A 27,877-nucleotide genomic window follows, 5' to 3' on the forward strand; every position below is an offset into this window, starting at 1 on the left:
TAAGAATCGATACCCATTGCCTCTGATACCTGAACGACTAGACCAAGTGAAGGACACTTGTATATACACTAAATTAGATCTCCGGGGGGCATACCATCTGGTACGTGTAAAAGAGGGCGACGAATGGAAGACTGCTTTCCGCACTAAGTATGGGTTATTCGAATACCAGGTGATGCCTTTCGGGTTGTACAATGCACCAGCAGCCTTCCAATACTTCATGAACGATGTCCTTCGTGAACTCATTGACGTTTGTGTTGTCGTGTATATCAATGATATTCTAGTATACTCCTCTTCAGAATCTGACCATGTGAAGCACGTCCGAGCAGTCCTTGAGAAATTGCGCCAGCACAAACTATATGCAAAACTAGAAAAATGCGTTTTTCATGCCACAGAAGTTTAATTCCTTGGGTTTATCCTGACCCCAAAGGGAGTCCGAATGGACTCACAAAAAGGTGGACGCAATCCTTAAGTGGCCATCACCAAGTTCAGTTAAAGGAGTACAAAGCATGCTCGGCTTTGCCAATTTCTACCGCAGATTCATTCCAGATTTTTCACATGTCGTACATCCCATCACTGCACTCTTGCGAAAAAATAAACGCTTTACGTGGACTGAAGAAGCTGAAAATGCCTTCCAAGAGCTGAAAGCACAATTCACGTCTGCACCTGTGTTAGAGCACACGCGCCCTGAACTTCCATACATAGTGGAAACTGATGCATCCAGTCTAGCCATGGGAGCTGTTCTGTCTCAAAAAGGACCCTGAAACTGGGCAGCTTCACCCAGTAGCATTTTGGTCCAGAAAGTTCTCGGCACCCGAGTTAAACTATGCGGTTACCGACAAGGAGTTATTAGCCATTAAATCCGCCTTCAAGGCTTGGCTGCACTCTCTTCTCGGTGCCAGGCATACCATTACTGTGATCACCGAAACTTACAGTATTTAAAAACAGCCAAGGCCCAATCGTCACGTCAACTCCGATGGGCATTGTTCTTTGCTGAGTTCGATTTCGTGATAACCTATCGACCATGTTGTAAGAATGGTAAAGCAGACGTCTTATCCCGAATAGGGATGGGAGAGGCAGAAGTGAACCCAGAACCAGTACCTATAATTTCCGAACAAAGATTCTTGGCATGACTACTCTACAGACACTAGAGGACATTCATGTAAAGATCCAGCAACTCTTTGATCCTTCAGCCCTGCAGGACTGGGTAAAGAAAGGCCCGGACTACTCTGTCACCAATGATCTGCCTTATTACCAAGGGCGGCTATTTCTGCCACACAAGGAACTACAAGAGCTAGTAATTTCCTGTTATAATGATACCCTAATGGAGGGGCACCCAGGTATTGCAAAAACTGAAGCTAAAATTAAAAGACAATTCTGGTGGCCCACCTGGCGAAAGGATATTAAATCATGTGTAATGTCTTGTGGCATTTGCGCCCAAAACAAAAGTCAAAAGAAAAAACCAGCTGGACTCTTACAACCTTTAGACATTCCGCCTACACCATGGCACACCTTATCGTTAGACTTTATTACCGATCTACCTCCTTGTAATGGGTTTACCACCATTCTAGTTATTGTGGATCTTTTTTCCAAGATGGCCCACTTTATTCCTTTAAAAGGACTACCTTCAGCCTCGATCCTGGCCAAACAATTCCTCGAAAACATTGTTCGCATACATGGATTCCGTCCGTGTTGGTCTCTGACCGGGGCAGTCAATTCATTTCACATTTCTGGAAGAAATGTTGTCAATTGGCGCAAATCGACGTGAGATTATCGACCAGTCACCACCCCCAGACCGATGGTCAAATGGAGAGGACCAACCAGACTCTTGAACAATACCTGCGTTGTATGTTACATCAGACTGAGAGTAATTGGAAGGACATTCTTTGGATCACCGAATATGCATACAATAATTCAGTACATTCTGGAACTGGACAAAGCCCCTTTTATACCCTATATGGGCACCACCCTCGAACCTCAGACCTTGACTCACCCCAACACTTAGAAATGCCTGCAGTGGACCATCTACACGCTACGATTACACAAGCCTTTAAGGAGGCAACTGCACATTTAAAACAGGCGAAGGAGAAATATAAGAAAGATGCTGATCGGCATAGAAGTGATACTCCACAGTACCAGATAGGGGACCAAGTATGGTTGGCCACAAAACACATACCTCTCAAGGGAATGCAGACCTTTAACCCTAGATATTTGGGACCTTACTCTATTAAGGCCAAGATCAACCCGGTGGCCGTCAAGTTGGATTTACCTGCTAATATGCGAATTCACCCCGTCTTTCATGTGTCACTTTTGAAGCCAGTACAACCAGGGACAAGACTAACCAAGCCACCAGACCCCATCCTTATAGACGGGGAACCCGAATTTGAAGTTAAGAACATCCTGGACTCCAAGATGGTGAAGTCAAAACTTTTTTATTTAATCTACTGGAAGGGTTACAGACCACAGGAAAGGTCATGGGAACCTAGTGACCACGTGCATGCACCTCGATTGGTGAAAAGATTCCACCGAAATTTCCCAGACAAACCAAAACCACGGCAGAAGAACGACTTTAGGAGGGGCCTTGGGGGGGAGTGCTGTCATGATGCCTACCCCCGGGGAACCAGACCAGGTCCAGCAACCCCGGAATGGGGCATCAATTTATTTTGAGCAAGCCCAAAAACCCCTGCTAGGGGCTGTTTGGGTGCGGTCCTGGCGCCTATGGCGCCAGGCTCAAATGGAGAGTCAGTGTTGGCGCCATAGGCGCCAGGCTCATAGAGTAGAACTTACCTGATGCAGACCATGCTGCAAGCTTACCTGATGCAGACCATGCTGCAGAGCTCCAAGCCAAATGAGGCTTGGAAGGGACTATTTTACCTAGGGACTATTTTTTACTCAGGTGGGGCTGGGGAGAAATACTTACCTGGGACTACTTTGGAGGCTATTTAAACCACGCCCGAAGAGCAGCACACGCTTTGCGTTATTCTGCATCCAGCAGCGTAACGCTCTCTGTGTCTGCAAGCCTGCATCCAGTCTTCTGCCACGCCCGCCTCGAGTCTGCAGCTCCTAGAAAAAGGGAGGAACAGAAGGAGAAGAGGTTAGAATAAGAGCAAAACCTTCGATCCTTACCTGAATTCCGGATCCACCACGCCTTCGAGTTGGAAGAAAGAAGCATTTTACGTGCGCCGCCTCGCCTGCTTCAGCGCCGCACTGAACTCACCGGCCTTCGCAGCATCCTCACGATCCACCGCATCCTTCTGCACGTTCCCGCCGCACTCTGGCACCTAAGGGGAACACAAGAACAGCAAAGGTGAGCCAAGGGAATAAACAGAGGCAATAGTAACTACCCCCATAGACTTACCTGATTACCGCCGGGGGTACTATTCCTCTTCACGGGTCGGAGCAGTCTCCACTGCATCCTCGCCGTACCCCGGCCCCCTAAGGGGAACAAAAGGACAACAAGGTGAGACAAAGGGACAAACAAGGGGAACTCTTCTCACCACAATAGACTTACCTAATTTTACCGCCGGAGGCATTATTCCCCGAACTTCATATTTTCTCTCCACACCTGAATAAGGGAGCAAGCAACAGGTTACATTCTGGCCTTATTTTATTGAACTGTATAGGATAAGCCAAATCCTTACCTGAACTTCGTCAGCTACCACAAGGAACTTTTCGCTGGAGTCAAGCCGCAAACTGCAAGCAATCGGACAAGAGTGAAAGTCAGACATGTGAACTCTTACGAACTACATACTTTTTGGAGTCAATATTGTTCTGGAACTCACCAATTCCTTTGAGCCAGTGAAGCAACTGGTTATCAACACGCCCCTGCGCTCAATGCAGGATGGAGAGCTCATCTTTTCAAACCATCAGGTGAGACTATAAGAGGGGACATCAAAGGTGATCTGTGGGAAGAACAGCGGGGGTGGGGGGATTTACACTTAACCCCAGGGGTGGTTAATTCCCTTTCTCCATTTACAGAAGAATATTCCTACGGGCCAAGCAAACGAAGCTAGGCGGCCCAGTCCAGTCCGTCATCTCGGCCCTATGCGTCACATTGGTGGAGACCGCAGCTGTTCAGCTCAGATCGACGCCTCTGTGGGAGCCAGGTGAGCGTAACAATAACTTTCCATAGTTGACAGGTTAGAAAATAAACTTTTTAGTGCTAAGCTTTGTGGTTAGTTGCACTAAGGTATCTATAAGCACACTAAAATGTATACTCAATACAAATCCCACCGCTGTACACCAGTGTTAGGCAGAAACCTGTGCAGTTCCCCTAGGGACCACTGCAAAAAGTTTAAGACTACAGGTATTAGCAGTTAACCCAATTGGTAGCAGTCTGTACCACCCAGATTTACCTGGTAGCTGTGGCTGAGCAGTCAGACTTCTCTCAAGAAGAGTTAGGCAGTATATAGAGTATACACATTAGGTACAAAAATACAGTAGCACAAGCAAACACTGATCAGAGCTTGGGTATAAAAGTATATAATTATTTATTTAAAAACACAATTGTAAAAATACACTGGCACTAATATGTCAAGCAAGTTCAAGCACAGTCACTAGAAATATATACACCTCCCTGATTAATTATTCGACAAGTCTTAGGAAAAGAACACCACTTATTATCAATACAGGGGTGAGCGCTTAACCAACATGGCACTCCAATAATTATTTAAAAAGAGAGGGAAAAGGCAGAATTAGGAAAGCACACAATACCAACACTTTTAAAAGAACCACAGCAAGTCAGGAAAAGCAGAGTCTACTGTAGAGCAAGAAAGTTCATAGGCCAGGCCCACTCTTGGAGAGAGCAAGGCGGAATGTGCCCAAGATAACACAGTTGAAGTACACTTTAAAAGTCTTTGCAGATAGTTCAAAAGGAGTTGGATCAGTTCAGAAAAGTTAGTTAACAGATCCCAGGTCACCCCAGGATAGAGAGTCAAGGATTTACGGGACACCTTGAACGTTCTGTTGCAAGGGAGACCAGGCGGGACACAATACCTGAAATGGTGAGAAAGCTCCAGCGGGGGCAGTTGTTCCTGGGAGCGAGTGCAAGTTGGTGTATCGTCCAGGGGAAGAGAAGATCTCAACGTGGAGGAAAGCTCGAGGTCGTTGCACTGCCAGGGAAGAAACCAGCCGCGGAGTTTCCCGGTTAAAAGGTACTACCCTTTTATTCGCGGAAGTGGTGAAGCGTGGCTATCCGGCCGCCGGGGTGCTTGGCATGGGCGATTCGACCACGAGACAATCCAGGAAGGCAAAAAGAGGGCGAACTGGTTAACCCCACCAGTTTAAAGGAAGAAGACTCTCCAGGATGAAGATGTTTTCTGTCGTCGGGAAGTGGTGAGGCGGTTCAGTAGGGCTCCACCGGTGGTGTCGTCGTTGCAGGTCGGCTCAGCTTCTCCCTCTTCGGATTCTTTAGGTCCTGTGGCGACTTCTGAAGTTCCAGTCCCCAAATCCCTGCTTTTATGCAGAAAACCCCCATTCACCAGTCCTAACTGTCACTCAAACATGCTAAGTGGTGAGCCGGGCGGCTCACCACTGGGCCAATCACACAAGAGTGCGACTTGAGTTGCAGAGGCAACTCAGTCCAGGGTGCCTATTCCCCCCTCCCACACATCCTGTAGACCCAGACAGAGTGGCACCACTTTTGGAGGCTTCTGTGCAGAAGCCTGCCAAAAGTGGAACAAAGGGTTCGACTTGGGTGGAGTTACAGAGGCGAACACAAACGCCATTTTAAAACCGAGTCCTGGCAAAAAGACCCAACCGGGGAATAAATATTAAATAAATAACCCGGCGGTATCTTTAACATTGCACCAAAAAAGTGGTGCGTTTAAAATTAATGGGAAAATCCCATAGGAAATATTCCGATGGAATATTTCGCGTGGTAACCACTGCCACCAGCCAGAAACTCAACGAGGGGGGACTGCACAGTGCCCCCTCGAAAAACAGACCCAGGGGCAATCTAATTACCCCTAACAGTACTTCCACAAGATGATGGTTTGTACTGTTTCTGTTCACAATTTAAGACTAGTAAAGTCAATGGTGAATTTACATGCCCTGGGAGACAGTAGTCAGTCCCAGGATATGGAGTCTATGTTTGGGGGTCACTATGACACCCCTGTGTTACTGCACTGAGGGTGCTGTGTAACACACATACCAAAAACACATGAAGCCCTGTGGAGTAAAAGACCCCATAGCCCATAAAACACATTACAAAGTCAAAGGACATTCTCAAATCATGTCTAAGATTGGGAGAAAAAGAGTCTCACTCTTAGCAGGAGAAAAAAAATAAACCCCAAAAATCCAGCAAAGCTGCTGGGGGACTCACTAGGTTTGGGAAATTAGCCTATACAGAGAATTCTCCCTAACACTGAAGGCAACCATGACCTGATGTAAAATGCTCTGCCATGATGGCCGACTGAAGGCAACCATGACCTGCTGTAAGTGTCCCTGAGATTGACCAGAGCCAGCCCATCGCTCTGTCAATAACAGGGGGAGGCACGATGGAGCATATCTGTCCAATCCATGACCCTATGTCTAGGTCTCCAACTAAAGGTTGAGCTTCAAGCCCCACCGGCCCCAAGAAGGGAGACATCTTGAATGGATGAATGATATTTCAAGCTGAACATCCCTGGAACCATTTGCATGAGGAAAGGGTGTGATCCCCTGAAGGGGAAGGGCAAGGGGCAAGAAGGACACCATCCGATTGCATCCCAAGACAATGTACATCTAGTGAGTGAAATTGGGTCAGCCTACTCCATCCTCCCACCCCTTGTAATGACAATCTTAAGGAGCTCAGCACATAGGCCAGGAATATCGGGCCATATAAGGCCCCTATGCTGAGAGCTGCATCAGAGGACGATGGACATGGCCCCCTTATCCAGGCCTCAGAGCCAGTCCTTCAATCGGACTAGGGTCTGAACCCACCAATCGAAATCTGACAGACAGACCTAATTACCAGTAACTTATTTTTATTTTTTTATGACATTTATGAAGTACGTGTCTTAAGATGAAATCGATATTATCAAACTGTTTCAAATATAATGCAATACAGTAAACCAATGTCCTAGGTAAGTAAGCAAATATGGCCAAATAAACCATTCGGTGTACCCTGGGATACATAAGCTAAGGATGAGCAAGGTGCAGCTGAGGAAAGGGGTGAAGAAGAGGATAAAGAGCTAGCTGATCACAGGATTCACCCCTTGTCGTCATGTGCCGCTAGGTCCGGAATGCCACCTCATCGTCTTCCTCATGATGACAATGATCTACCTCCAGAGCAAGAGCTGTATGTTCACCCCAGCCTTCCTCTTCCAGACAGTAGTAGGGGAACGGGAGAGGGATGCAAAGGGAAGGGACAAACCACGTGTCGCGTTCCTCACGATTGGCATAGGTATATCCACCACTGCTGGATCCATGCGCCTCGTTTGATGGTGGCTGAGAGTTTCAAGCCCTCACACTGTCACCTCTTCCCTGCCTGTATTCATTGTGTGACATGCAAACCACTCTGAGGGTTCTGGGTGTAGTCTGCACCCACACAGCCTCCCCAGCAAGCAATGGGCAAGCTTGCACCAGCAGACCATGCCGCGCGCCCCTTTTACAGCATGTTCTCAGTTTGGATCCGAATGATCTGCTCCACCAGCGTGGATGGAATCTTTGCTGGCGCATGCCGTTACCTCTTGTTCTGAATATTAAGCCATATTTGAGATCTAATTGTGAAAACAGATTTTAACACAGGACAGCCCCTTGATTGTCTTGGCCTCATTCGGTTGAATGAGAAGTGCCTGTTCACTGGACTATGGTCTCTGTCGTCCACTCCTGTGGCATGAAGCCACCTCTTAGGAAATGGACATTGTGTACATATTCCTCATTGTCATTTGCTTATTTCAGTTATACAATTGGCACAGCGTGTGTGCGGGCGTGGCGAGAAGAGACACTGCGCCAAGGAGTGCAGCTTGCCTCTGTGTAGTCACCCATGCACACGGCTAAATTATACATTACCTATGTGTCTCTCCCCTCCAGTAGAGCCCTGGGGTTGTGTGCATCTGCAGCAGCGCAGAATGAAACCATTGCTGGCAGGACTGGGACTTCCAGCCCCCTCCCTGCTCCGGAGAAGGTGAAAGGCTATCCATTAGTAGGAATAGGGGAAAGGGGAGCATGTGCCTCTGAAAAAACACAGATTGCTGTATAGATTGAGGGAAGTGGGGGGGTTGGTGTTGGGACGGCATCTTCATAAACCTCACATAATCCTCTCAAGATTTTCCAATGCTAGCAGTCTTAAAATTCACACAATGGGTCTCCTTACAAGTCCAGCGGTAGCCGTGCCCCTAAACTCGTAGGGATTTACCAGCTCCGGACTTGCCAAAATTACTGCAGCATTACAGCCCCGGTGATCTGGTAATTCCGGAGCCGGCATTCGTTAAATCCCCATTCCCGTGGAGTCCCATAGCACTCCATGGGAATAGGGAAGTGGAAACACCGGCACCATGTGGTAATGGTGCCGGTGTATCCGCATCCGTCGGCGAACGGTGGTGTTACACCCGCCAGGTCAGACCTGGCGGGTGTAACACCACACGGCTACAAAACCTGTAGTTGGCCAGTCCGGAAAACGGTGCTGGTACGGTTTTACCGGCAGTGTTACATCCGGACCGGCTAACTTGTAATGAGGGCCAATGTGTCAATGGCAATATATGCTACAATGAAACAAATGTTGGAATAGGGTTAAGCTCTACAGCGGGCCGGGAGGATAGCCCAGGTGCACCAAATTTAGCAAAGTGTTTTTCTTGGAAGCAAGACAACACATAGCAACACAGGTTTGAATCCCAGACTCACACTTAGAAACTGGTCCCCGGTATTAAGAGTGTTATAAAATAACTATCATTATTATTACAATGAGGAAATGTCTGACAATAAACGCTCTAGCCGACCACAAGAAAAAACGAGGTGCACTAAAACGAGGATCGCCTCACCTCAAAGGTGTTATGCATTACTCGCTGGTCACTTATGCCCAGTTTTACAGATAAGGGTTGTATCAGCCACTTTTACTCTCTAAAAATAAGCAAATACTCCCAAAAATAAAAATAGAGAGTAAAAATACTCCGAACAAAAAACAGGAAACAGACAGGTAGAATCTTGTCGCCCTGATTTCATCCACACAGCTCCATGGATATGTCTGGACCGGTGGTGCACGTAATACCACAGGAAGAAACGACTATTAAACCTGTCTGAGCAGAAGAAGTAAACATGTATCTTTTAATGTAGATGAATAACTAGGTGCAAAGAAATAATTATGTTAATGTTAAAGCTATTGGTATATTGCACCTTCACCAGCGGAGTTGGTCTCCAGGTGCTCATTACAAAAACATTTCCGTTTTCCAGTTAAAAAATATTGCTACCCACTTATAAAAATACTCCCATTGGAAATTGGGTTTATATTTGTACTCCATAAAACATAATTTTGCTCCCAACTTAAAAAAAAAACGGAGTAAAATACTCCCACCTACAAATCTTATCTGGAGCGCGGCTTATGCCTCAAGTTAAAGCTGCCTAATATTCCACAACTAGTAAGCCAGCCGCTAACAAGAGTAAAGCCCTCTCTGGGGCAGTCAAACACTGCCCCAAACCACTGCCCGACCTGTTAATACCAAAGTCCACAGGAAATGTAATGCAATTAACACCTTCTTCATCGCCAAGATAGGTAGAATCACGCAAGATATTCAATCAGTGGTCCCTCACTCATGATCCCACCTTGTGCAGCAAAACCACAGGATCCCTTCACACACCAGGACCTTGCCGATATGCTGATACTCTTGAGCCACCCAAAACTACCTCATAAAAAGACAACTTTCCCTCCGGCTCTTCTATCATGAAACAGTTCTCAGGATCCACCCTTAGCGCCCGTTCTCCAAATAGTCTATGTCTTGCTCAATCAGTGTGTCTTTACATTCACCTTAAAGGAGATTAATCTTCCCACTCTTCAAAAAACCCAGTGACCTTGCTAACTACTGGCCAATTACTATCCCTCCATTCACTTGTAAAATCATTGAGAAGGCAGTTGCCAACCAACTCCATGGTCGGGTTAGCCAACATGGCCTTCTCCCTGAATAATCATCTGGTTTTAGACCCACATGCTGCATAAAGCCTGCCTCCATCCAGGTTATTTATGATGCTCTCCAAATCATGGATAAAAGGGACTCCTGTCTCTTGGTCCTCCTTGACCTCTCTGCCATGTCTGACCTGGTCAACCACTCCACACTTACAAGCTTACTCGCAGATAGAACAGGTTCACCTCCTGCCACTTGGACATATACCAAGCAGTCCAGAAGGGTAACCCATTTGCCTGACACGTGTGGGGTCTACAGGGACCAATGTTCTCTACAGTGATCTTCATTCTCTATATGGAGCCAATCGAGTCACTTCTCAACGACCCTAACATCTCACTACACAAATACCCCAAATATATCCAGATATACCTCATAGCATATTATACTCAAGACATTCCACACCTTAGGAAGTGTCTTGCCTCCATGCAATCTTGTATGCCAAGCACTCACCTGACACTCAATCCCACCAAAACCTTATTCATCATACTAGGCCATCCAGCTAAACAGGTGGCTACCCAAGTGTGGCTGATTTATATGCACCTTGACGGGCTCACACCTCAGTTGGCCCTATTTGCCAAATAACCTGGGTTCACTATTAAGAGCTGATGCATGCCTTATAACAGGAACTAGAACATTTGACTGCATCTCCACCATCCAAAGAGAATTATACTGGCTACCCATCCCACCCAGAATACGCTTCAAAACTAACTGCAGCACATATAAGGCAACTACTCCCCAAACACCAGTCTACCTGGTCACAAACCGTGTGGGCTCAAATGGAACGCACTTCTTTAGGAGTCAGACCATTGTGAGCCCTGAGGTTAAACTGGCATGCAAAGAGAAAATCAGGAAATGGGCCTTCTCTCGCTTTGCCCCAGCCTACTGGAACATCATCCCAGTCACAATCAGGAACACTCCAACGATCCTACAGGTAAGGTAAGGAAGATATTCATGGAATACCTTTGAGTCCCTCAGGACCCGACACTCCTTGGTATATACCACCTCTGTAGTTTGGGTTGTCAAAGATACTAAAGCCTGTCACCTCACCTTCCATCAACCTCTGTTAATACTAAACTACTTGTACAGCGCTCTATTGCTTCCTAGATAGTGTCATACTATGGGAACCCAAATACAATAAATGTCAGTATGAGCTTTTAGAAATCCACCAAAACGGGTGGGATTAATTTGCTAATTATGTCGATGAATTCCAGCTCTCCATCGAACTCAGTGGGGATTACGCAGCTGATCAAGAAAAGTTAAATGAAATCTATATGCTCATTAAAAGCTGGATGTCCTCTAACTGGCTGTGTTTAAATGCTAGTAAAACTGAGCTTATGGTGTATGGGTCGAAGCATGCCCATGATGGCCTGGGACAGGAATACATGAGTTTCTGCATCGGTGGAGGCCATGTACCCGTGGCCAGTAAAGTTAAAACGTGTGGTACCTTCATGGAGGCCCCGCTTAATGCAGACTCCCAAGGGAACTACATAGTCAAGAACTCAAATTACTAGTTAAGAGTCCTGAGACAGATTTGCCTGATGGTCTCAAAGAAAAACAGTGAAAAGCTGGTCCGAGCTATCATCCTACCGTTGCTCGACAATTGTAATTCTCTGCTTGGGAGAGCAAGCAAGGAATGCATGAACACGCTTCAGAAGCTTCAAAATGATGCAGTACGCATAGTTTGCAATATTGCACGCAGAGACCTGGTATCTAAGGCCCGCAGGGAGCTTGATTGGCTCACTGTGCCAGCCAGAGTTCAATTTAAGATACTCACACTGGGCCATAAGTGCCTATTTGGGACTGCACCGTACTATCTAAAGGAGAAACTGGAGTTTTATAAACCAGGCAGACGCCTGAGAACCTCTAATGCTCACAGTTTAAGGGTTCACCGGTTCCAGAGAACTTGGGGGAATGGTTGGTCCTTCCCCATTCTGATTGCACAGGCTTGGAATGAGCTGCCAGAGTCTCTATGGAAGGAAGAAAATGATCTGACATTCAGAAAACTCTTGAAAACCAGATTATTTGCCTCGGGGGGGGGGGGGTCCTTGACCGTTCCATCTGTATTATTTTTGTTTGTTCGTCTATCTTCGCTTTATGTAGCGCCTGGCTGCTTATTGGCTTTGGCGCACTAGAAATATATAGAAATACAGTGCATCCCCCTGTAATACATCCTCTATGCGTGGTCCTGATCAGCGTTCGCGCAGTCACTTATGATAGTTGATTCCTGATCCACTCTCAGGTTTGAGAGCTGCTTTTCCCCTGTCTCCCCAATCTTGGTCAGGATTGGCAAGCAGAGTACGAAGTGACCCTTGCATAATCTTGGAAGTCACAATCCATATTGAGCCAAATTACAAGTACTCACAAAGGCACCGGGCGTAGTCAACACCTGTGAGATCCATGGCACTCACCCTATGTGGCACCCCCCCCATGTTATGTTCGGAGTATGGCCCCTTTCCCCGCTGGTATTGAGAACCTCTAATAACACTCACCCGATGTGCATCTTGGTCCCAGGCACCCCTGGCAATATGCCCAGCTGGATCCCCAGAGGTGCCCCTAACACCGACCAAGGTGCAGACAGGGGTGGAATTCCTTGACCAGGCCCCAGCCCTGTCGGGACTGTGGAAGGCTCATTGGTATTAGTATAGACCTACAAAGACAAATTCGAGCAGCACGAAGACTACCAAGAGGCCTCCCAAAATTCAGTCTGGAAGAACAGTAAGAAAAACTGAAGGATTGTAAGTAGGGTAAGGAGGTTAATACCCCATATTGAAGGGTTGTGGGAGTGTAGGGTAACATAATAGGTTTTTGGGAATGGAATCTGTTCGGAAGGCGGACTGCATTCACAATTAATGATAGGGATGAGGAGGAGGGACAGGGAGCTCGTGTGTGCCATGGACTCACCAGTCTATTGCTAAAGAGTGTCTGGACATAGCCACTGTGCCCTGCTTTGCACACAAGGCAGACATTGGAAAAAACTTGCTGATAAATTTCTCACTGCACTCCTGTATTTGAGAATGCATGTTAGAGGCTAACAAACATAGTGTATCGCTCTTTTATGGGGTGCTTCTGGTGATTACTTGCATGTTTTCTTTTTACAAATATAAATGATGCATGCAAGTTCTCTTTAAAGATGCTTCTTCCATAGATGAACATGAGGACATCTAGGACATGCCATGGCCCTGGCTTCTACCAGCAGAGCTACATGGCATTAACCTGGCCACTTCCATGAACCATAATGGAGCAATTAGATCACGTGACAGCCACAGACCACACAGCCATGAACCCTCTGCTACGGTGCTTATGCAATCAGAGCTCCAGGCCCCAAATAGCAAATGCAGGTGTGATCCAAATTCTGAGCCGGCCCAAACCAGTTCACTCAGAGCACTACTATCATCCAAAGTGCTAAGAGCATACATTGTCATCCTGTATTACATAGGAAATAATTGTATGGTCCACACATTCGGCAAAAAATAAAACATAACTGCTAAGTGTCATAATTCTCAAAATGGATACTCATATATTTTGCTTATTGGAATTGCATCCTGCTTACCTGATATGTGGGTTGTGGATTGCTTCCATTCAGTTAGTGTGGGGTTCTTTATGAAGCAGGAGAATGTGCTGGAGTTGCCATTGGCGGTGATGGTTGTTTTAATGTTAAACAAGAGGCTCCCATCTCCAGGCTTCACTTCGCTGAATGAAGTGAGGTTCTTCCCTTGGTAATCGGTCCACCAGACCTCAGGCGGTGGATACCAGCCTGAAGACCTACACACGAGCTGAACGCCTCCATCTGCTGAGTCTTCTAAATAGACGTGAGGACTGGAACCCAGTGCTGAAATATAATGTACATCCATGAAAAAGATTTCACAAGATGGCGATGCGTGCGAGTCGCGCTCTACTTCTTCCCAGTAATCAGCCTTTTGAGGAACACTAGTGACAAATAGCATTTTGACAAATACACAGCACAACAAAACAACAAAACTGTCGGGCCACCCTAAGATTTCTAGGGTTCTAAATTGCAAAATCAATGACATCATCTGAAATGACTTCACAGAAAAGGACATTAGAAAGAGTGTCATCGGTCTTTGATACTCAAGGGCATCATGGAAAGGGACAGTACAAGAAGTTTCTGTGATCAACCCAAGAGACAAATTACTGTGTAGTGCAATATATCAATGGTCATTATAAATGGAGAAATACTTTAGTAAATCATGAGGGTTCTATGAAGTTTTCAAGACTTTCTTTTGAAAGTCTGCAGTTTGATCGTGTTATGTTGGCCAACCAGAATTCAACCTTGTTCTTAGTGTTATGGGAGGGGTTCCCTACTTCTCACCTCCCTAACCCATACTTCCAAAATGACCCCAACCCACCCTCCTACTCCCCAACATACACACATACACATGTTTCAATATGTACATGTATATGTAATTGGTCAAATCGACCAAAACAACACCACCAAAATGCAAGAAAGTCTATGTAACAACGAGATACCAACCTTGAGTGGGCCATTTTTAATTTGGTCTATTAGGTGTCGCTTTAGAGCCACATATAAGTGGAAACTATTGCATTAGAGTACAGATAGGGAGAAATGGCATATGACGAGGGGCACAAAGCTTGTAGGTGTTGTTTGGTTATTTACCGACGCATTGACTGGCCGTGGCTATGCTAGTCCATGTGGTCATTCCCACCCAGTTACTGCCCAAAACATTTTGGGAACTCTTTGAGCTTGCTTAAATCCAGCCTTACCATCAAACTTTGCACCCAAACGGCTGCCAGTGTTTTCTCAAAGCAGTCTTCTGAGAGTTAATAAGGGTCATGAGGAGATTGGTGGTATCCCGCCGGTAATTCCGCCAGGATACCGGCAAACTGCCCCGACCGTTTCTGCCACCTGATATCCCAGTATTACCGGGATATTACAGATGGTGGAAATGCTGTTAAAGCACCATTCCATGGAGCCCCATAGGACTTCTTGGAGGGGATTGTTCAATTACCGGCACCAGTAATAGCGGTGCCGGTAACTGCTGCATTTATTTGCCAGTGGGGGCCTGATTTACCCGCAGGTCAGGCCTGGGGGTAGATCCGTGGCCTCCACCAGAAAACATGTTTTTCCCTGGTACAGTAAAAATGCAGGTGCTGGAATTACCGGCAATTTTACAGCATTTTTAACATACCATACCGTTTATTCCAGAATGTAGTTTCCTGGTCACAATGGACATTAAATCGCTCTATACAAATATACCCCAAGATGAGGCCATTGAAAAAATCTATCAAGTATTGACACATGGAACAGTACAACATGAGGTTCCTGCAGACTTTATAATTGATCTCATCAGCCTAGCATTTCAATATGGAAACTGATTTTATCTGCAAACCCGGGGCACAGTGATGGGTACAGCTTTTGCCCCAAGTCTGGCCATCCTGTTTATGGCAGCTTATGAGGAGGAATTTGTTTTGACTGAAAATAATCAGTTTGTACATCAGATTTCTAATTGGTATTGTTATATAAATGATATAATCTTCATATAGATAGGGGGTCAAGGCGCACTACTTACCTTTTTCAACATCTTGAACAATTTCCATGCCACTATCAAATTCATGATGCAATTTGATAAACATTAATTACATTTCCTGACTTGAAAATTAAGGTGGAGGAAGGACATTTGAACTGTTCACTATGTAAGAAAAGTACAGATAGGAACACCACACTACATTTCTCAAGTTTCCATCCAAGATCATTGAAAGAGAAATTACCGTACAGTCAGTTCCTATGCCTAAGACGTAATTGTACCTCAATAACAGATTACTATGAGTATGCTAATAGGTTTAAGAGCAACTTGAAAGATAGAGGTTATACTCATAAACTAGTGTCACGCTCTGAAGCGGGCTAGATTTGCACAAAGGGAAATGCTCAGAGAGCCTAAGGAGAGACACAATACTGTGGATGTTACCACATATAACGCAAATTCCTATCAGATCAAAAATATGGTAAAAAAATATTGGCCAATGCTGAACCCATGTTTAGTAAATGCACAACAACCCCTTTCTGAATTCAAACGGTCACAAAACGTAAAGGATAAACTGGTCCACTCGTGACCCCAAAACATAAGGAATACAATCAGGAACTGGTAACTACACCCCTTGAAGGGCCATTTCCCGTGTGGGATGTGTAAGGCCTGTAGTTATACCCAAAAAACTCTGATTGAAGCCAAGACATGGCAACTACGTTTCATGTCAAACTGTAAAACGTCAAATGTAGTTTACTGCATTGAGTGCCCCTGTGGTCTGCGATATGTGGGCCAGACAGGAAGAACAGTCAATATCAGAATCAATGAACATCGTTCGAGAATAAGATGCAAAAACATCACAGCTGTTACGCTCACCTGGTCTCCACAGGGGCGCCGAACAAAGCTGGGCGGCGACTGTCTCCACCAGCATCACACGTAGCACAGTGGTGAATGGCTGCTCGTGCCTTCTTTGTTTTGCCCTTCCGTCACAAATGAAGACTTGCCTAAAATGTTGAAACGAGATATTAACTAGCCATAAGGGGGAGGACTGGCTCCCACCTCCCGTGGCCTCCTTGTGCACCCCTCTACTATGTCTCACCTTAGAGTTATGAATGGCAGAGTCTCCATCCTGTGACTGTATGCAAGGGTGCGTTGCAGTTCAAGGATCTAGTTACTTCACTGATCCTGTGGGTTACTGTAGAGTTCCGAACAACTGTGACTCTGTAGGTAAGCCTTTATGCCAATATTTCTTGGCATGGTTTGCTTAGAGTTTAAGTTGCCAAAATGCTCACTACTGTGCTCGTTTCTTTGCAGATGCCTTTTTCGATGCACCCGATGAAGAGTGTCTCCTCTCCACAAATGAGAAGAATTCCAGAGGTGAGTTTCAACTCTAGCGCGATGTGACAATGTCTAAAATACGGTATTGTCCCTCTGTGCAACTAACCTGCTGTTCCCTTTCTGTTCTGCAGGTGGTGTGACTCCGGAGCGGCGATCGCGTGATGGTGTCGCGAGGGACCGCAAGAGTGTGTAGCCTTCGGGTGACTATTAGCGCTGCGTAATGTTGAAATGTCTTTAATTAGGCCTTTTCCTCTGCACGGCTAACCTGATGTTTCTTTTCTGTTCAGCAGGTGTGGTTGCTCCGGAGCGGCGATCGCGTGAAGGTGTCTCGATGGATCGCAAGAGTGAGCAGCCTTCTGGTGAGTATTAGCGCTGCGTAATGTTGAAATTAACCTGATGTTTCTTTACTGTTCGGCAGATGCAGCAGCTCCAGAGTGACTGAAGCTGGAGCGTCAGGTAAGAACTTAACTGCTGTGTTGTTCTTGTTTTTCTCTCTCTCTTCCTTTCTTTCTCCACAGGCAATGGTTCGTGAAAACCAGGACGGGCGTGGCTGAAGACCAGGTTGACTGAAGCTAGCAGACACGGTGAGCATTACGCTGCAGGAGTGCAGAATAACGCGAAGCGTGTTCTGTTCTTAGGGTGTGGTTTATATAGCCTCATACAAGTAGTCCCTCCAACCACACCTTACACAAGTATTCCCAGATAGAGTAGTCCCTCCAGCATGCCTCAGACTGGGCTGAATGTGATTCCTCTTCCCCTGCAAACTGCCTTACTTGAAAGAGCATTATGAGCCTGGCGCCAACGGCACCAGGACAGAGTCCAGGAAGTCTTTAGGCAACCCTTTGGGGCCTTAAAGGTCCCCATAGGTGCCGGTACCTAGGGCAGGCTGGTCTGCTCCTGATGTCTGGGGGCAAGCACCGTGACAGTACTCCCCCCCCCCCCCAAGGCCCCTCCCAAGGTGGTTTGCCTCGCAGGTCCAGGCTTGGTCGGGTCGTTTCGATGGAACAAGTTTACTAAACGTGGTGCATGAATGTAGTCACTTGGCTCCCATGTTCTTTCTTGTGGTACATAGCCTTTCCAGTCAATTAGATAGAATAGTTTTGATTTGACAAGTTTGGAGTCCAGAATCTGTTTAACCTCGAATTCTGGTTCACCGTCTACCAAGATTGGTTTTGGTGGTTTCGTTACCTGAGTTCCAGGTTGCACTGGTTTCAAAAGAGACGTGAAACACGGGGTGGACTCGCATGTTCAGAGGTAACTCCAATTTTACTGCCACTGGATTAATGATGGCCTTAATGGTGTATGGTCCCAAATATCTGGGATTAAATGTGTGGGTTCCTTTTATTGGTATGTGTTTTGAGGCTAGCCAGACCTCATCTCCAATCTGGTACTTTGGAGCTTCACTCCTATGTTGATCTGCAGATTTATTGTATGTTTCCTTAGCTTGCTTTAAATGTTCTGTCGCTCTCTTGAAGGCTTGTGTAATGGTAGTGTGCAGACTACTTACGGGTGGCATTTCTAAATGTTGAGGTGGATCAAGCTCAGATGTTCGTGGATGCATTCCATATATTGTATAGAACAGACTGTGCCCAGTTCTGGAGTGTAAAGAGTTGTTATAGGCATATTCGGTTATCCATAAAATGTCCTTCCAGCTGCTTTCAGTTTGGTGTAACATGCATCTCAGGTACTGTTCCAGTGTTTGGTTGGTTCTCTCGGTTTGACCATCCATTTGAGGATGGTGGCTGGTGGAAAGCCTTACATCGACTTGGGCTAACTGGCAACATTTCCTCCAAAACTGTGAGATAAACTGACTGCCCCGATCTGAAACTAAAACGGACGGGAATCCGTGTATCCGGACAATCTGTTCTAGGAACTCCTTCGCCAGAATCGAAGCTGAGGTTAGCCCTTTTAGCGGAATGAAGTGGGCCATTTTGGAAAACAAGTCTACCACCACTAAAATGCTGTTGAAGCCATTACAAGGGAGAAGATCAGTGATAAAATCAAGAGACAGTGCATGCCAGGGTGTAGGTGGAACATCCAGAGGTTGTAGTAGACCCGATGGTTTCTTTTTCTGGGCTTTGTTTTGTGCACAAATGCCACATGACAGCACATATTGTTTGATGTCTTTACGCCATGTTGGCCACCAGAAATGTCTCTTGACCTTGGCTTCGGTTTTTGCAATTCCAGGGTGATCTTCTACCAATGACTCATGGTAGTTGGAGATGACCGTTTCCTGAAGTTCCTTACTAGGTAAATAAAGGTGCCCTTGAAAATAAGGCAAATGATCTGTGACTGAATGATATTTGCTTTTAGTCGACCAATTTTGTATGGCCTTGGTGTCGAGGGGATACAAAATTTCCTTGTGAATGTCATCCAGGGTCAGGATCCTTCCCCCTGGGATTATGGGCACTCCGGGTCTGGACTTGAATATGCTTCTTCCATCCCTATGCGGGACAGAGCATCCGCCTTTCCGTTTCGGCAACCAGGTCGGTAAGTAATCACGAAATTGTATTCAGCAAAAAATAACGCCCATCGGAGCTGACGAGAGGACTGGGCCTTGGCCGTCTTTAGGTATTGTAAATTACGATGATCTGTGATCACTGTAATGGTGTGTCTGGCTCCTAAGAGATAATGTTGCAAGCCTTGAATGCTGCCTTGATGGCTAGAAGTTCCTTGTCTGTTACGGTGTAATTTAGTTCAGGTGCTGTGAACTTTCGTGACCAAAAGGCCACTGGGTGAAGTTATAAAATCGATCTGGCAATCATAGGGTCTATCAGGCGGTAAAGTATTGGCTTGGTCCTTCTGGAAAACCTCCTGGAAGTTGACCTGTCTCGGGATCTTTTTGAGAAAGGACCGCCCCCATTGCTAGACTGGAAGCATCAGTTTCTACCACGTACGGGAGGTCTGGGCGAGGATGTTTTAGGACTGGGGCTGAGGTGAATTTCATTTTAAGGTCTTGAAAGGCCTTTTCCGCTTCATCAAGCCACTCAAAGCACTTATTCTTTCGTAATAAGGATGTGATGGGATTCACCAATTGTGAAAAGCCTGGAATGAATCAGCGATAGAAGTTTGCAAATCCAAGCATGCTCTGGACTCTTTTGATTGAAGTTGGAGAGGGCCTCTTGAGGATGGCGTCTACCATCTGCGAATCCATACGAACACCACGAGGGGTCACAACAAACCCAAGAAACTCGACCTCATCAACATAGAAGAAGCATGTTTCTAATTTAGCATACAGCTTATGTTGCCGGAGTTTTTCAAGTACCGCACGGACATGTTTCACATGGTCCTGCTCAGAAGAGGAGTACACCAGGATATTGTCAATATATACGACGACACAGACATCAATTTGCTCTCGAAGGACGTCATTCATAAAATATTGAAATGCTGCCGGGGCATTACAGAGCCCAAAGGGCATCACTTGATATTCGAATAGCCCATACTTGGTGCAGAAGGTGGTCTTCCATTTGTCCCCCTTTTTGACTCGTATGAGATGGTACGCCCCTCTGAGATCCAATTTAGTGTAAATTTGAGCGTCCTTCACTTGGTCCAGCAGTTCTGGGATTAGAGGCAAGGGGTACCGGTTTTTTATAGTCACTTGGGTTAATGTGCGGTAGTCAATACAAGTTCTTAGATCTCCTTCCTTTTTAGGGACGAAGAATAAGGGCGAGGCCGCTGGGGACTTGGACGGGCGAATGAAGCCGTTAGCCAGGTATTGATCTAAATATTGTTTTAGATGAAGATTCTCAGGTTCCGTGAGGGCGTAGATCCGACTGCATGGAATCTGGGCATCAGGTATTAGATCGATCTGGCAATCATGTGGTCTATCAGGCGGTAAAGTATTGGCTTGGTGCTTCTGGAAAACATCCTGGAAATCCTGGTATTCCTGAGGTAGCAGATTTGTCAGACTCATGACTGTTGCAATTTTTTTGGTCGGAGATTCTTCTGGATAACAAGTAGGAGCACATTCTGAGAAGGTCAACCTCTTATCACGCCAGTCTATGCAAGGATTGTGTGTTTCTAACCACGGCATTCCCAGAATTATTTGGAATTGTGGAGCCTTGATTAAATTGAACACAATGGTTTCTTGATGCCCATCTTGGCACAACAGTGTCATCTCTGTCGTCGAGTTTGTTAAGGACCAGAAGAGATCTCTGTTCCATCGACAGTGGTGACCAAATCAGTTGTTGCCTTTTCGCAAAGAGGAAGACTCATCCTTGAAGCCAATTCTCAATCCATATAGTTACCTATGGCTCCGCTGTCGATGTAAGCTCTGACCGCATGCATACGAGACAGTTGCTGGGGACTAATGAGGATCATTGGTAAGGCTAGATGCGAGGTCTGAGAGTCCTTCTTCTCGCTCAACAATCGGACCTCTACGCTTGTCGGGCGGGGTAGTTTTACGGCTCTGGTTCAGCGCTGACCTTGTTGGTGGCCCTGACTGCCTTCTTGGGTGGTTTCACTGGACATTCTCGAAGAAAATGGCCGGCTGTCCCACAATATATGCACAATTGTTGTTGCCTTCTCTTGTCCCTCTCTGTTTTGGATAGCGATCCCCGTATTCCTCCAATTTGCATGGGTTCGGACGTGTCGGTGGTTTTGGAGGTGTTGTCTCTCGGACGCACAAACACCCAATTCTCCAATCTAGCTCGGTCAGCTTTCCAGTTCTGTAGTCTGTGGTCCAGCTGTACCACCAAGTCAATGTATTCCACACAGTCTCTTGGTGGGTTGACCACTTGAGCCAAAATGTCTTTTATCTCGCCTCTCAACCCACGATGAAACAACGTAGTTCTTTTGTCTTCAGGCCAACTGGTTTCCACCACCAGTCTATTGAAGGTTGCAATATATGTTAACAGATCCTGGTTCCCTTGACATAGAGACAGAAGTTTGTTATCTAAAGCTTGGCCTTGGGAATGTCGGGCGAACAACTTCTCCATATTCTGCTGAAACCCCTGGAAATCTCGGAGAAGGGGATCGTCTTGATTAACTAGCGGTATGGACCAGTCCGCGGCACTGCCACTAAGGTATGAAAGTACAAAGGCCACTTTTGATTGGTCGTTCGGAAAGGCTCCAGGCCTACATAGGAAATGTAGGCGGCACTGGTTCATAAAAAACGCAAACAGTTTTGGGTCTCCCGCAAAGCGTTCTGGTGGAGCCAAAGGTATAGCTCCCGGAAGGACCACCTGCACTGGGTTGCTTGACTGAGTTAGGACTGATGCCCACATTCCAGGTAATGGTGTGTGGCCAGCCTGGGATTGGAGTAATTGTCTGGCTAGGTCATCTGTACGCTCCTTGGCCACAATCAGTTCTCTTCTTAGAGCGTTGGTTTCTTGCCGAGCTGAATGCACCTTTGTTCTGAGTTCCCCCAAAAGCTGGGCTAATTGGTCAGTCTCTGAGGTTTCCATGGCACTCAGGCAGAGGGTTGTGTAAAGGCCTTGCGTTCTGTTACGCTCAACTGGTCTCCACAGGGGCGCCGAACGAAGCTGGGCAGCGACTGTCTCCACCAGCGTCACACGTAGCAGAGTGGTGAATGGCTGCTCGTGCCTTCTTTGTTTTGCCCTTCCGTCACAAATGAAGACTTGCCTAAAATGTTGAAACGAGATATTAACTAGCCATAAGGAGGAGGACCGGCTCACACCTCCCGTGGCCTCTTTGTGCACCCCTCTACTATGTCTCACCTTAGAGTTATGAATGGCAGACTCTCCATCCTGTGACTGTATGCAGGGGTGCTTTGCAGTTCAAGGATCTAGTTACTTCACTGATCCTGTGGGTTACTGTAGAGTTCCGAACAACTGTGACTCTGTAGGTAAGTCTTTATGTCAATATTTCTTGGCATGGTTTGCTTAGAGTTTAAGTTGCCAAAATGCTCACTACTGTGCTTGTTTCTTTGCAGATGCCTTTTTCGATGCACCCGATGAAGAGTGTCTCCTATCCACAAATGATGAGCAGAATTCCAGAGGTGAGTTTCAACTCAAGCGCAATGTGACAATGTCTAAAATACGGTATTGTCCCTCTGTGCAACTAACCTGCTGTTCCTTTTCTGTTCTGCAGGTGCGGTGACTCCGGAGCGGCGATCGCGTGATGGTGTCTCGAGGGACTGCAAGAGTGTGTAGCCTTCGGGTGAGTATTAGCGCTGCGTAATGTTGAAATGTCTTTAATGAGGCCTTTTCCTCTGCGCGGCTAACCTGATGTTTCTTTTCTGTTCGGCAGGTGCGATAGCTCCGGAGCGGCGATCGCGTGAAGGTATCTCGATGGATCGCAAGAGTGAGCAGCCTTCTGGTGAGTATTAGCGCTGCGTAATGTTGATATGTCTTTAACGTGGACTTTTGCTCTGCGCGGCTAACCTGATGTTTCTTTACTGTTCGGCAGATGCGGTGGCTCCAGAGCGACTGAAGATGGAGTGTCAGTTAAGAACTTAACTGCTGTGTTGTTCATGTTTTTCTCTCTCTCTTCCTTTCTTTCTCCACAGGCAATGGTTCGTGAAGACCAGGACAGGCGTGGCTGAAGACTGGGTTGACTGAAGCTAGCAGACACAGTGAGCGTTACGCTGCAGGAGTCCAGAATAACGTGAAGCGTGTTCTGTTCTTAGGGTGTGGTTTATATGGCCTCATGCAAGTAGTCCCTCCAACCACACCCTACACAAGTAGTCCCAGATAAAGTAGTCCCTCCAGCATGCCTCAGACTGAGCTGAATGTGATTCCTCTTCCCCTGTAAACTGCCTTATTTGAAAGAGCATTATGAGCCTGGCGCCAATGGCGCCAGGACAGAGTCCAGGAAGTCTTTAGGCAACCCTTTGGGGTCTTAAAGGTCCCCATAGGTGCCGGTACCTGGGGCAGCTGGTCTGCTCCTGATGACTGGGGGCAAGCACCGTGACAACAGCCCCATTTGTCTCACACTTCCTTGAATACCAGCATGCAGCGGAAGATCTCAGATGGTGGGCGCTGGAAGTGGTACAGAATCAAATCAGTCCATTAAGAACGCTACTGAGAAAAGAGGCGAGGTGGATTTTTCGTTTGAAAACACTGGAAAGGGGTTTGAATGAGGAGATGCTAGCCTTATACATACTATCATGGGACATTTACCATCTGTTATTGGGATGGTGAGTCATGTTTCCCTAACTTCAATATCTGTACAGCAAGATATCATAGTTATTACGGGGGTACACAGCAATATTAGCTACTTCGGAGGGGAGGACTTTGATTTGCCCACCTTTGTAGAGCTGATAGAGATCTATGTCCTGCATGGACATAGTCCCCCAGCCCCCTAATACACATTTTCAATCGTCCCCCTGCTATATGAGCGATGCATCAGATAGACAAGTGTGTTATGGTTTCCCATAGTGGTCATAAGGGTTTCTAAGCTGATGGAGAGAGTTGTCATTCATGACATCTCTCGCAGCTCTCTATCAAGTGCAGCGAATTGCAACTAATATCTGGGTTACTCCTTATTTTTTATAATGTATATCATTCAGGGATTCTCTAAATAATTGGGCGCTGGACAAATTTTTAATAAATGGTTCCACTAGTCAGTATTTGCTAATACTACGATAGTGTAGGCAATTGGCCACATCTATTACACTCAAGATGGTGATTTGAACAGACTGCTTTCTGATGTTATAAATAGGGCAACCATGTGTCCGGCTGATACTAGCTGGAACCAGAGGATGAGTACATTTCCGGACGCGCTGACGCAGAGCAGTCAGAGGACGTAATATTGTCCCATTAAACCGATAAAGCACTATTGCTAATACTTTAATACACACTGCTAATTCTTGAATACATACTGCGATGCACTTTTATATGCAGTCTCATACACATATATCTTCTTAAATCCTCCCCCGTTTTCCATCCCCTACTTTCCGGCACCCAATGTGACGTGAGACCCTATCGAAGTTGGTAAAAGAGAGAGTGCCTTGGAACTTTACATAGTTACAACCCGATTGGTGTAGATACGGACCTGGCGAATGCCCCACACATATGGGTTCAGTATTTTGCATGTATGAATGCCCATCTTGTCCACATGGGACTCCCTAAAGATTGCTTTTACATCTCAGATGTATTATTAAATGATTAGTGAGCTTCCTCTGTGTTTGCACACATATATTCTTTCTTAGCCTGCCCCCCACTTTCTATCCTTTACTTTTCGGTAGCTGATGGGACTCAAGTCCCCACCTAAGTTAGTAATAGAGCGAGAGTGCCTTGGAGCTTCAAATAGTCACAACCCGACATAGGAATGGGTGTAGAAGCGGGTCTGGGGAATGCTCCACATGCAAGGTTTCAGGTTTGCATGTATGAATGCACATGTGGTCCACTTGGGACTCATTAAAGATTGTTCTCACATCTCAGACATATTATTAAATGGTTAGTGAGATTAATCTGTGTTCGTTTTAATATACAGCGAACAAGGGACTATTTAGCAGAGTCAGGAGTGTGCAACAAGGGCTGCCTACTCATTTCCTTGGTGATAGGGATGGCTGCACAACATACCGCCAGGTTAGGACCATTAAACATAGATCTTGCTAATAACTAACAGATTAAGCATGTGACATTGAACATTCACCTCACTTGTTTATATATTATTTAGGCTTCATATCTGTGGGAGACTGCTAACATTATAAAGGAAGTGCCAGAGATGCTCCGGTTATTGATCTGCAATCTCAATCAGTTCCCCTCTCTGTGGGGTTAAGCATAGCATGGGTGTGTTTGCCATGGGAACCACTTGGTGAAGGATGCATTTTAAAGTTCCACGTTAGTTTTAGTATTATGTTAATTGCACAGTGTTCGCTTTCTTGCTGAGTGCTTCCAGACTTTTTAGTCCTAATGGTAACGGGGTTATTTTATATTTGTTTTATGTTTTTATTTGTAGGCCTTAATGGTTGAATTGAATCATCGTTACCTCTAATGTGACCCATCTGTGTGTTTTCTTATCTGTCCACTATTCCTCAGGGGTCGGTTAAAGAAAGTTCGTTTTTGTTGGTCCTGAGGAAGGCGAAGTTACATCTACATATTGTCGAAGCGTACAGCCGCCGGTGTAGAAAGTGTGCTTTACATGATACGTTGACCCCTGAACCTATAAATGATTGCTTTAGGTTTGTTGATAACAATTAATTAGATAGAGAGGCATGTACCACGAGTAGGCCACCTAAAGGAACATGATTGATACAGGACCACTCTCTGAAGGTTATTTGAGCCTCTGTTGTGAATTTAAATGTCGATATATTTTTTTAAATGCATGTATATTTGTGATTGTCTACTTGTTTTGTATATCTGTGAACATGTTTTAATTTATAGTGCCATATTGATGACAAATAAATACAAAATAAATACTTTGTCAGGCACAAGGTGAAAATATTATTGAGACATTAATGTGTTTGAATGTTCCTATTGAGTACAAGAAATTATGCAGCAATAATTAAATTGTAAGGACAAGCTCATAAAATTGTATTTGTACTTTGTACTATCTACACTGTGCTAAATGTTAGGAATTAGGTTCCACTGCAAAATAAGTTTGCTGTCAGGACACTCTACTGTGCTTTGATGCAAAAGATGCCTTCAGTTTCAAGGTGTTTGAAACAATTTTACCTGACATTTTCATTATGTTTATGTGATATGCTCCGTAATTACTGTATTATGTTTTACTGTTGTTGATTGAATACTGTAGAACATTTACTTGTATCTAATGTTTATGCTGTGCATTGGTTTATGGATTTTAGCTGAATAAACTATGAGATGATGATGACTATGTACTCAGGGGGCATGAGTTGACAGCAGAAAGAGAGGCATGGGAGGGATAAATTTAGGTATAAAGAAAAGTGTCTTGTCAGGGCAAAATGAGTGCTGATTGAACATCCATGTTTTCAGGATTTCCTTGAATTGAAGCAGGAAGGTTGATTGATGAATGTTTAAGTGAAGGTGGTTCTACAAGGTGGATGATGCTACCGAGAACCCGCTGCCCCCGCTACCAGCGCATCTGCCGTATGGGAATCTTTGAGAGAATTCACCAGCATTGCAAAGCTCTACAACTGGGTGATTTGGTCGAATTCTGTCTTGCAGATAAGCATGGGAGGTACTGTGTAGGAATTTGTAGACCAGAAACAAAAACAATTCCTATCATTTAAATTGTTAATGGGTTTGAGGATGTTAAAACATTTTTTTTTTCTATTGTTCCTAAAATGCCAGGGTACCAAAGCAAATGAGACCGAAATCAGAATTCTTTACAGATTTCTGGATGTATACAATATGCTTAAAAATGGTTTGCTAGGTTTTCCTTCACTTCTGCAGCTATCTGTCTCCAAAGAGGTCACCTCATATATAATTATATGTAATCAGTTACCAATGATGTGTTATTTTCCATCCGTGTACAATCAACTATAACACAGATCTGATATCTCCAAAATCAAGAGGTTGTTTTATGAATGAGTTGCTGTTATTCTTGTAGGACTTTCTGGGTTGTAAGAGTGCTGGCATGAATGAGGTTCTTAGGCTTGTGATTGATGTTATGTCCCCTTTGCCATCTTTTGAGGTTGCGAATGGGTGGTAGCAGTATACCCTGCAGTGTGTTTTCTTTTCCAATAGAAATCCAATGTTTATACCATGAAATAGGTTTCCTTTTGTGGTCTAGTAAAACCTCCACTGTTCCACACTACATCAAAAATGAGTGAGATACAACATCAGATCTGAGTTAGTTCAAAATTATACATCTGTCAAAACAAAGGAATGTAATAAGAACTGTTGTGTAGGAGGTGCGAAAGCTTACCAGGCTCCAGGATGGTAGCACCTTTTGGAAGCTTTCTCACAGACTCCATTTTCTGGGAAAGTGAAGAGCTGAGGTGTATACTTTTGTCAGAAGTCATGGTAATCCACGTGGGCTGTTTTGGGCTTTCTATGGAAATCTGCATGTCTTGCTACAACCCAGAGATCAGCACTTATCCATATACATGTTTGTGGG

At 45.4% G+C, this 27,877-nt stretch overlaps 1 protein-coding gene across 4 annotated transcripts in view; it reads right to left on the reverse strand.

Moving 5' to 3' along the window:
* Positions 1 to 27,877, reverse strand: part of LOC138581426 (butyrophilin subfamily 1 member A1-like) — a 366,089-nt gene that overhangs the window by 142,106 nt on the left and 196,106 nt on the right. For all 4 annotated transcript variants that reach the window (XM_069652748.1, XM_069652746.1, XM_069652747.1 and 1 more), the window contains one exon: positions 13,642 to 13,920. In XM_069652748.1, the coding sequence (XP_069508849.1) occupies positions 13,642 to 13,920 (279 nt within the window). The remainder of the gene's footprint in view (positions 1 to 13,641; positions 13,921 to 27,877) is intronic.

This window comes from Ambystoma mexicanum, chromosome 3p (genome assembly GCF_040938575.1).
Source record: "Ambystoma mexicanum isolate Mex_15411 chromosome 3p, UKY_AmexF1_1, whole genome shotgun sequence".
Classification (NCBI taxonomy): Eukaryota; Metazoa; Chordata; class Amphibia; order Caudata; family Ambystomatidae; genus Ambystoma; species Ambystoma mexicanum.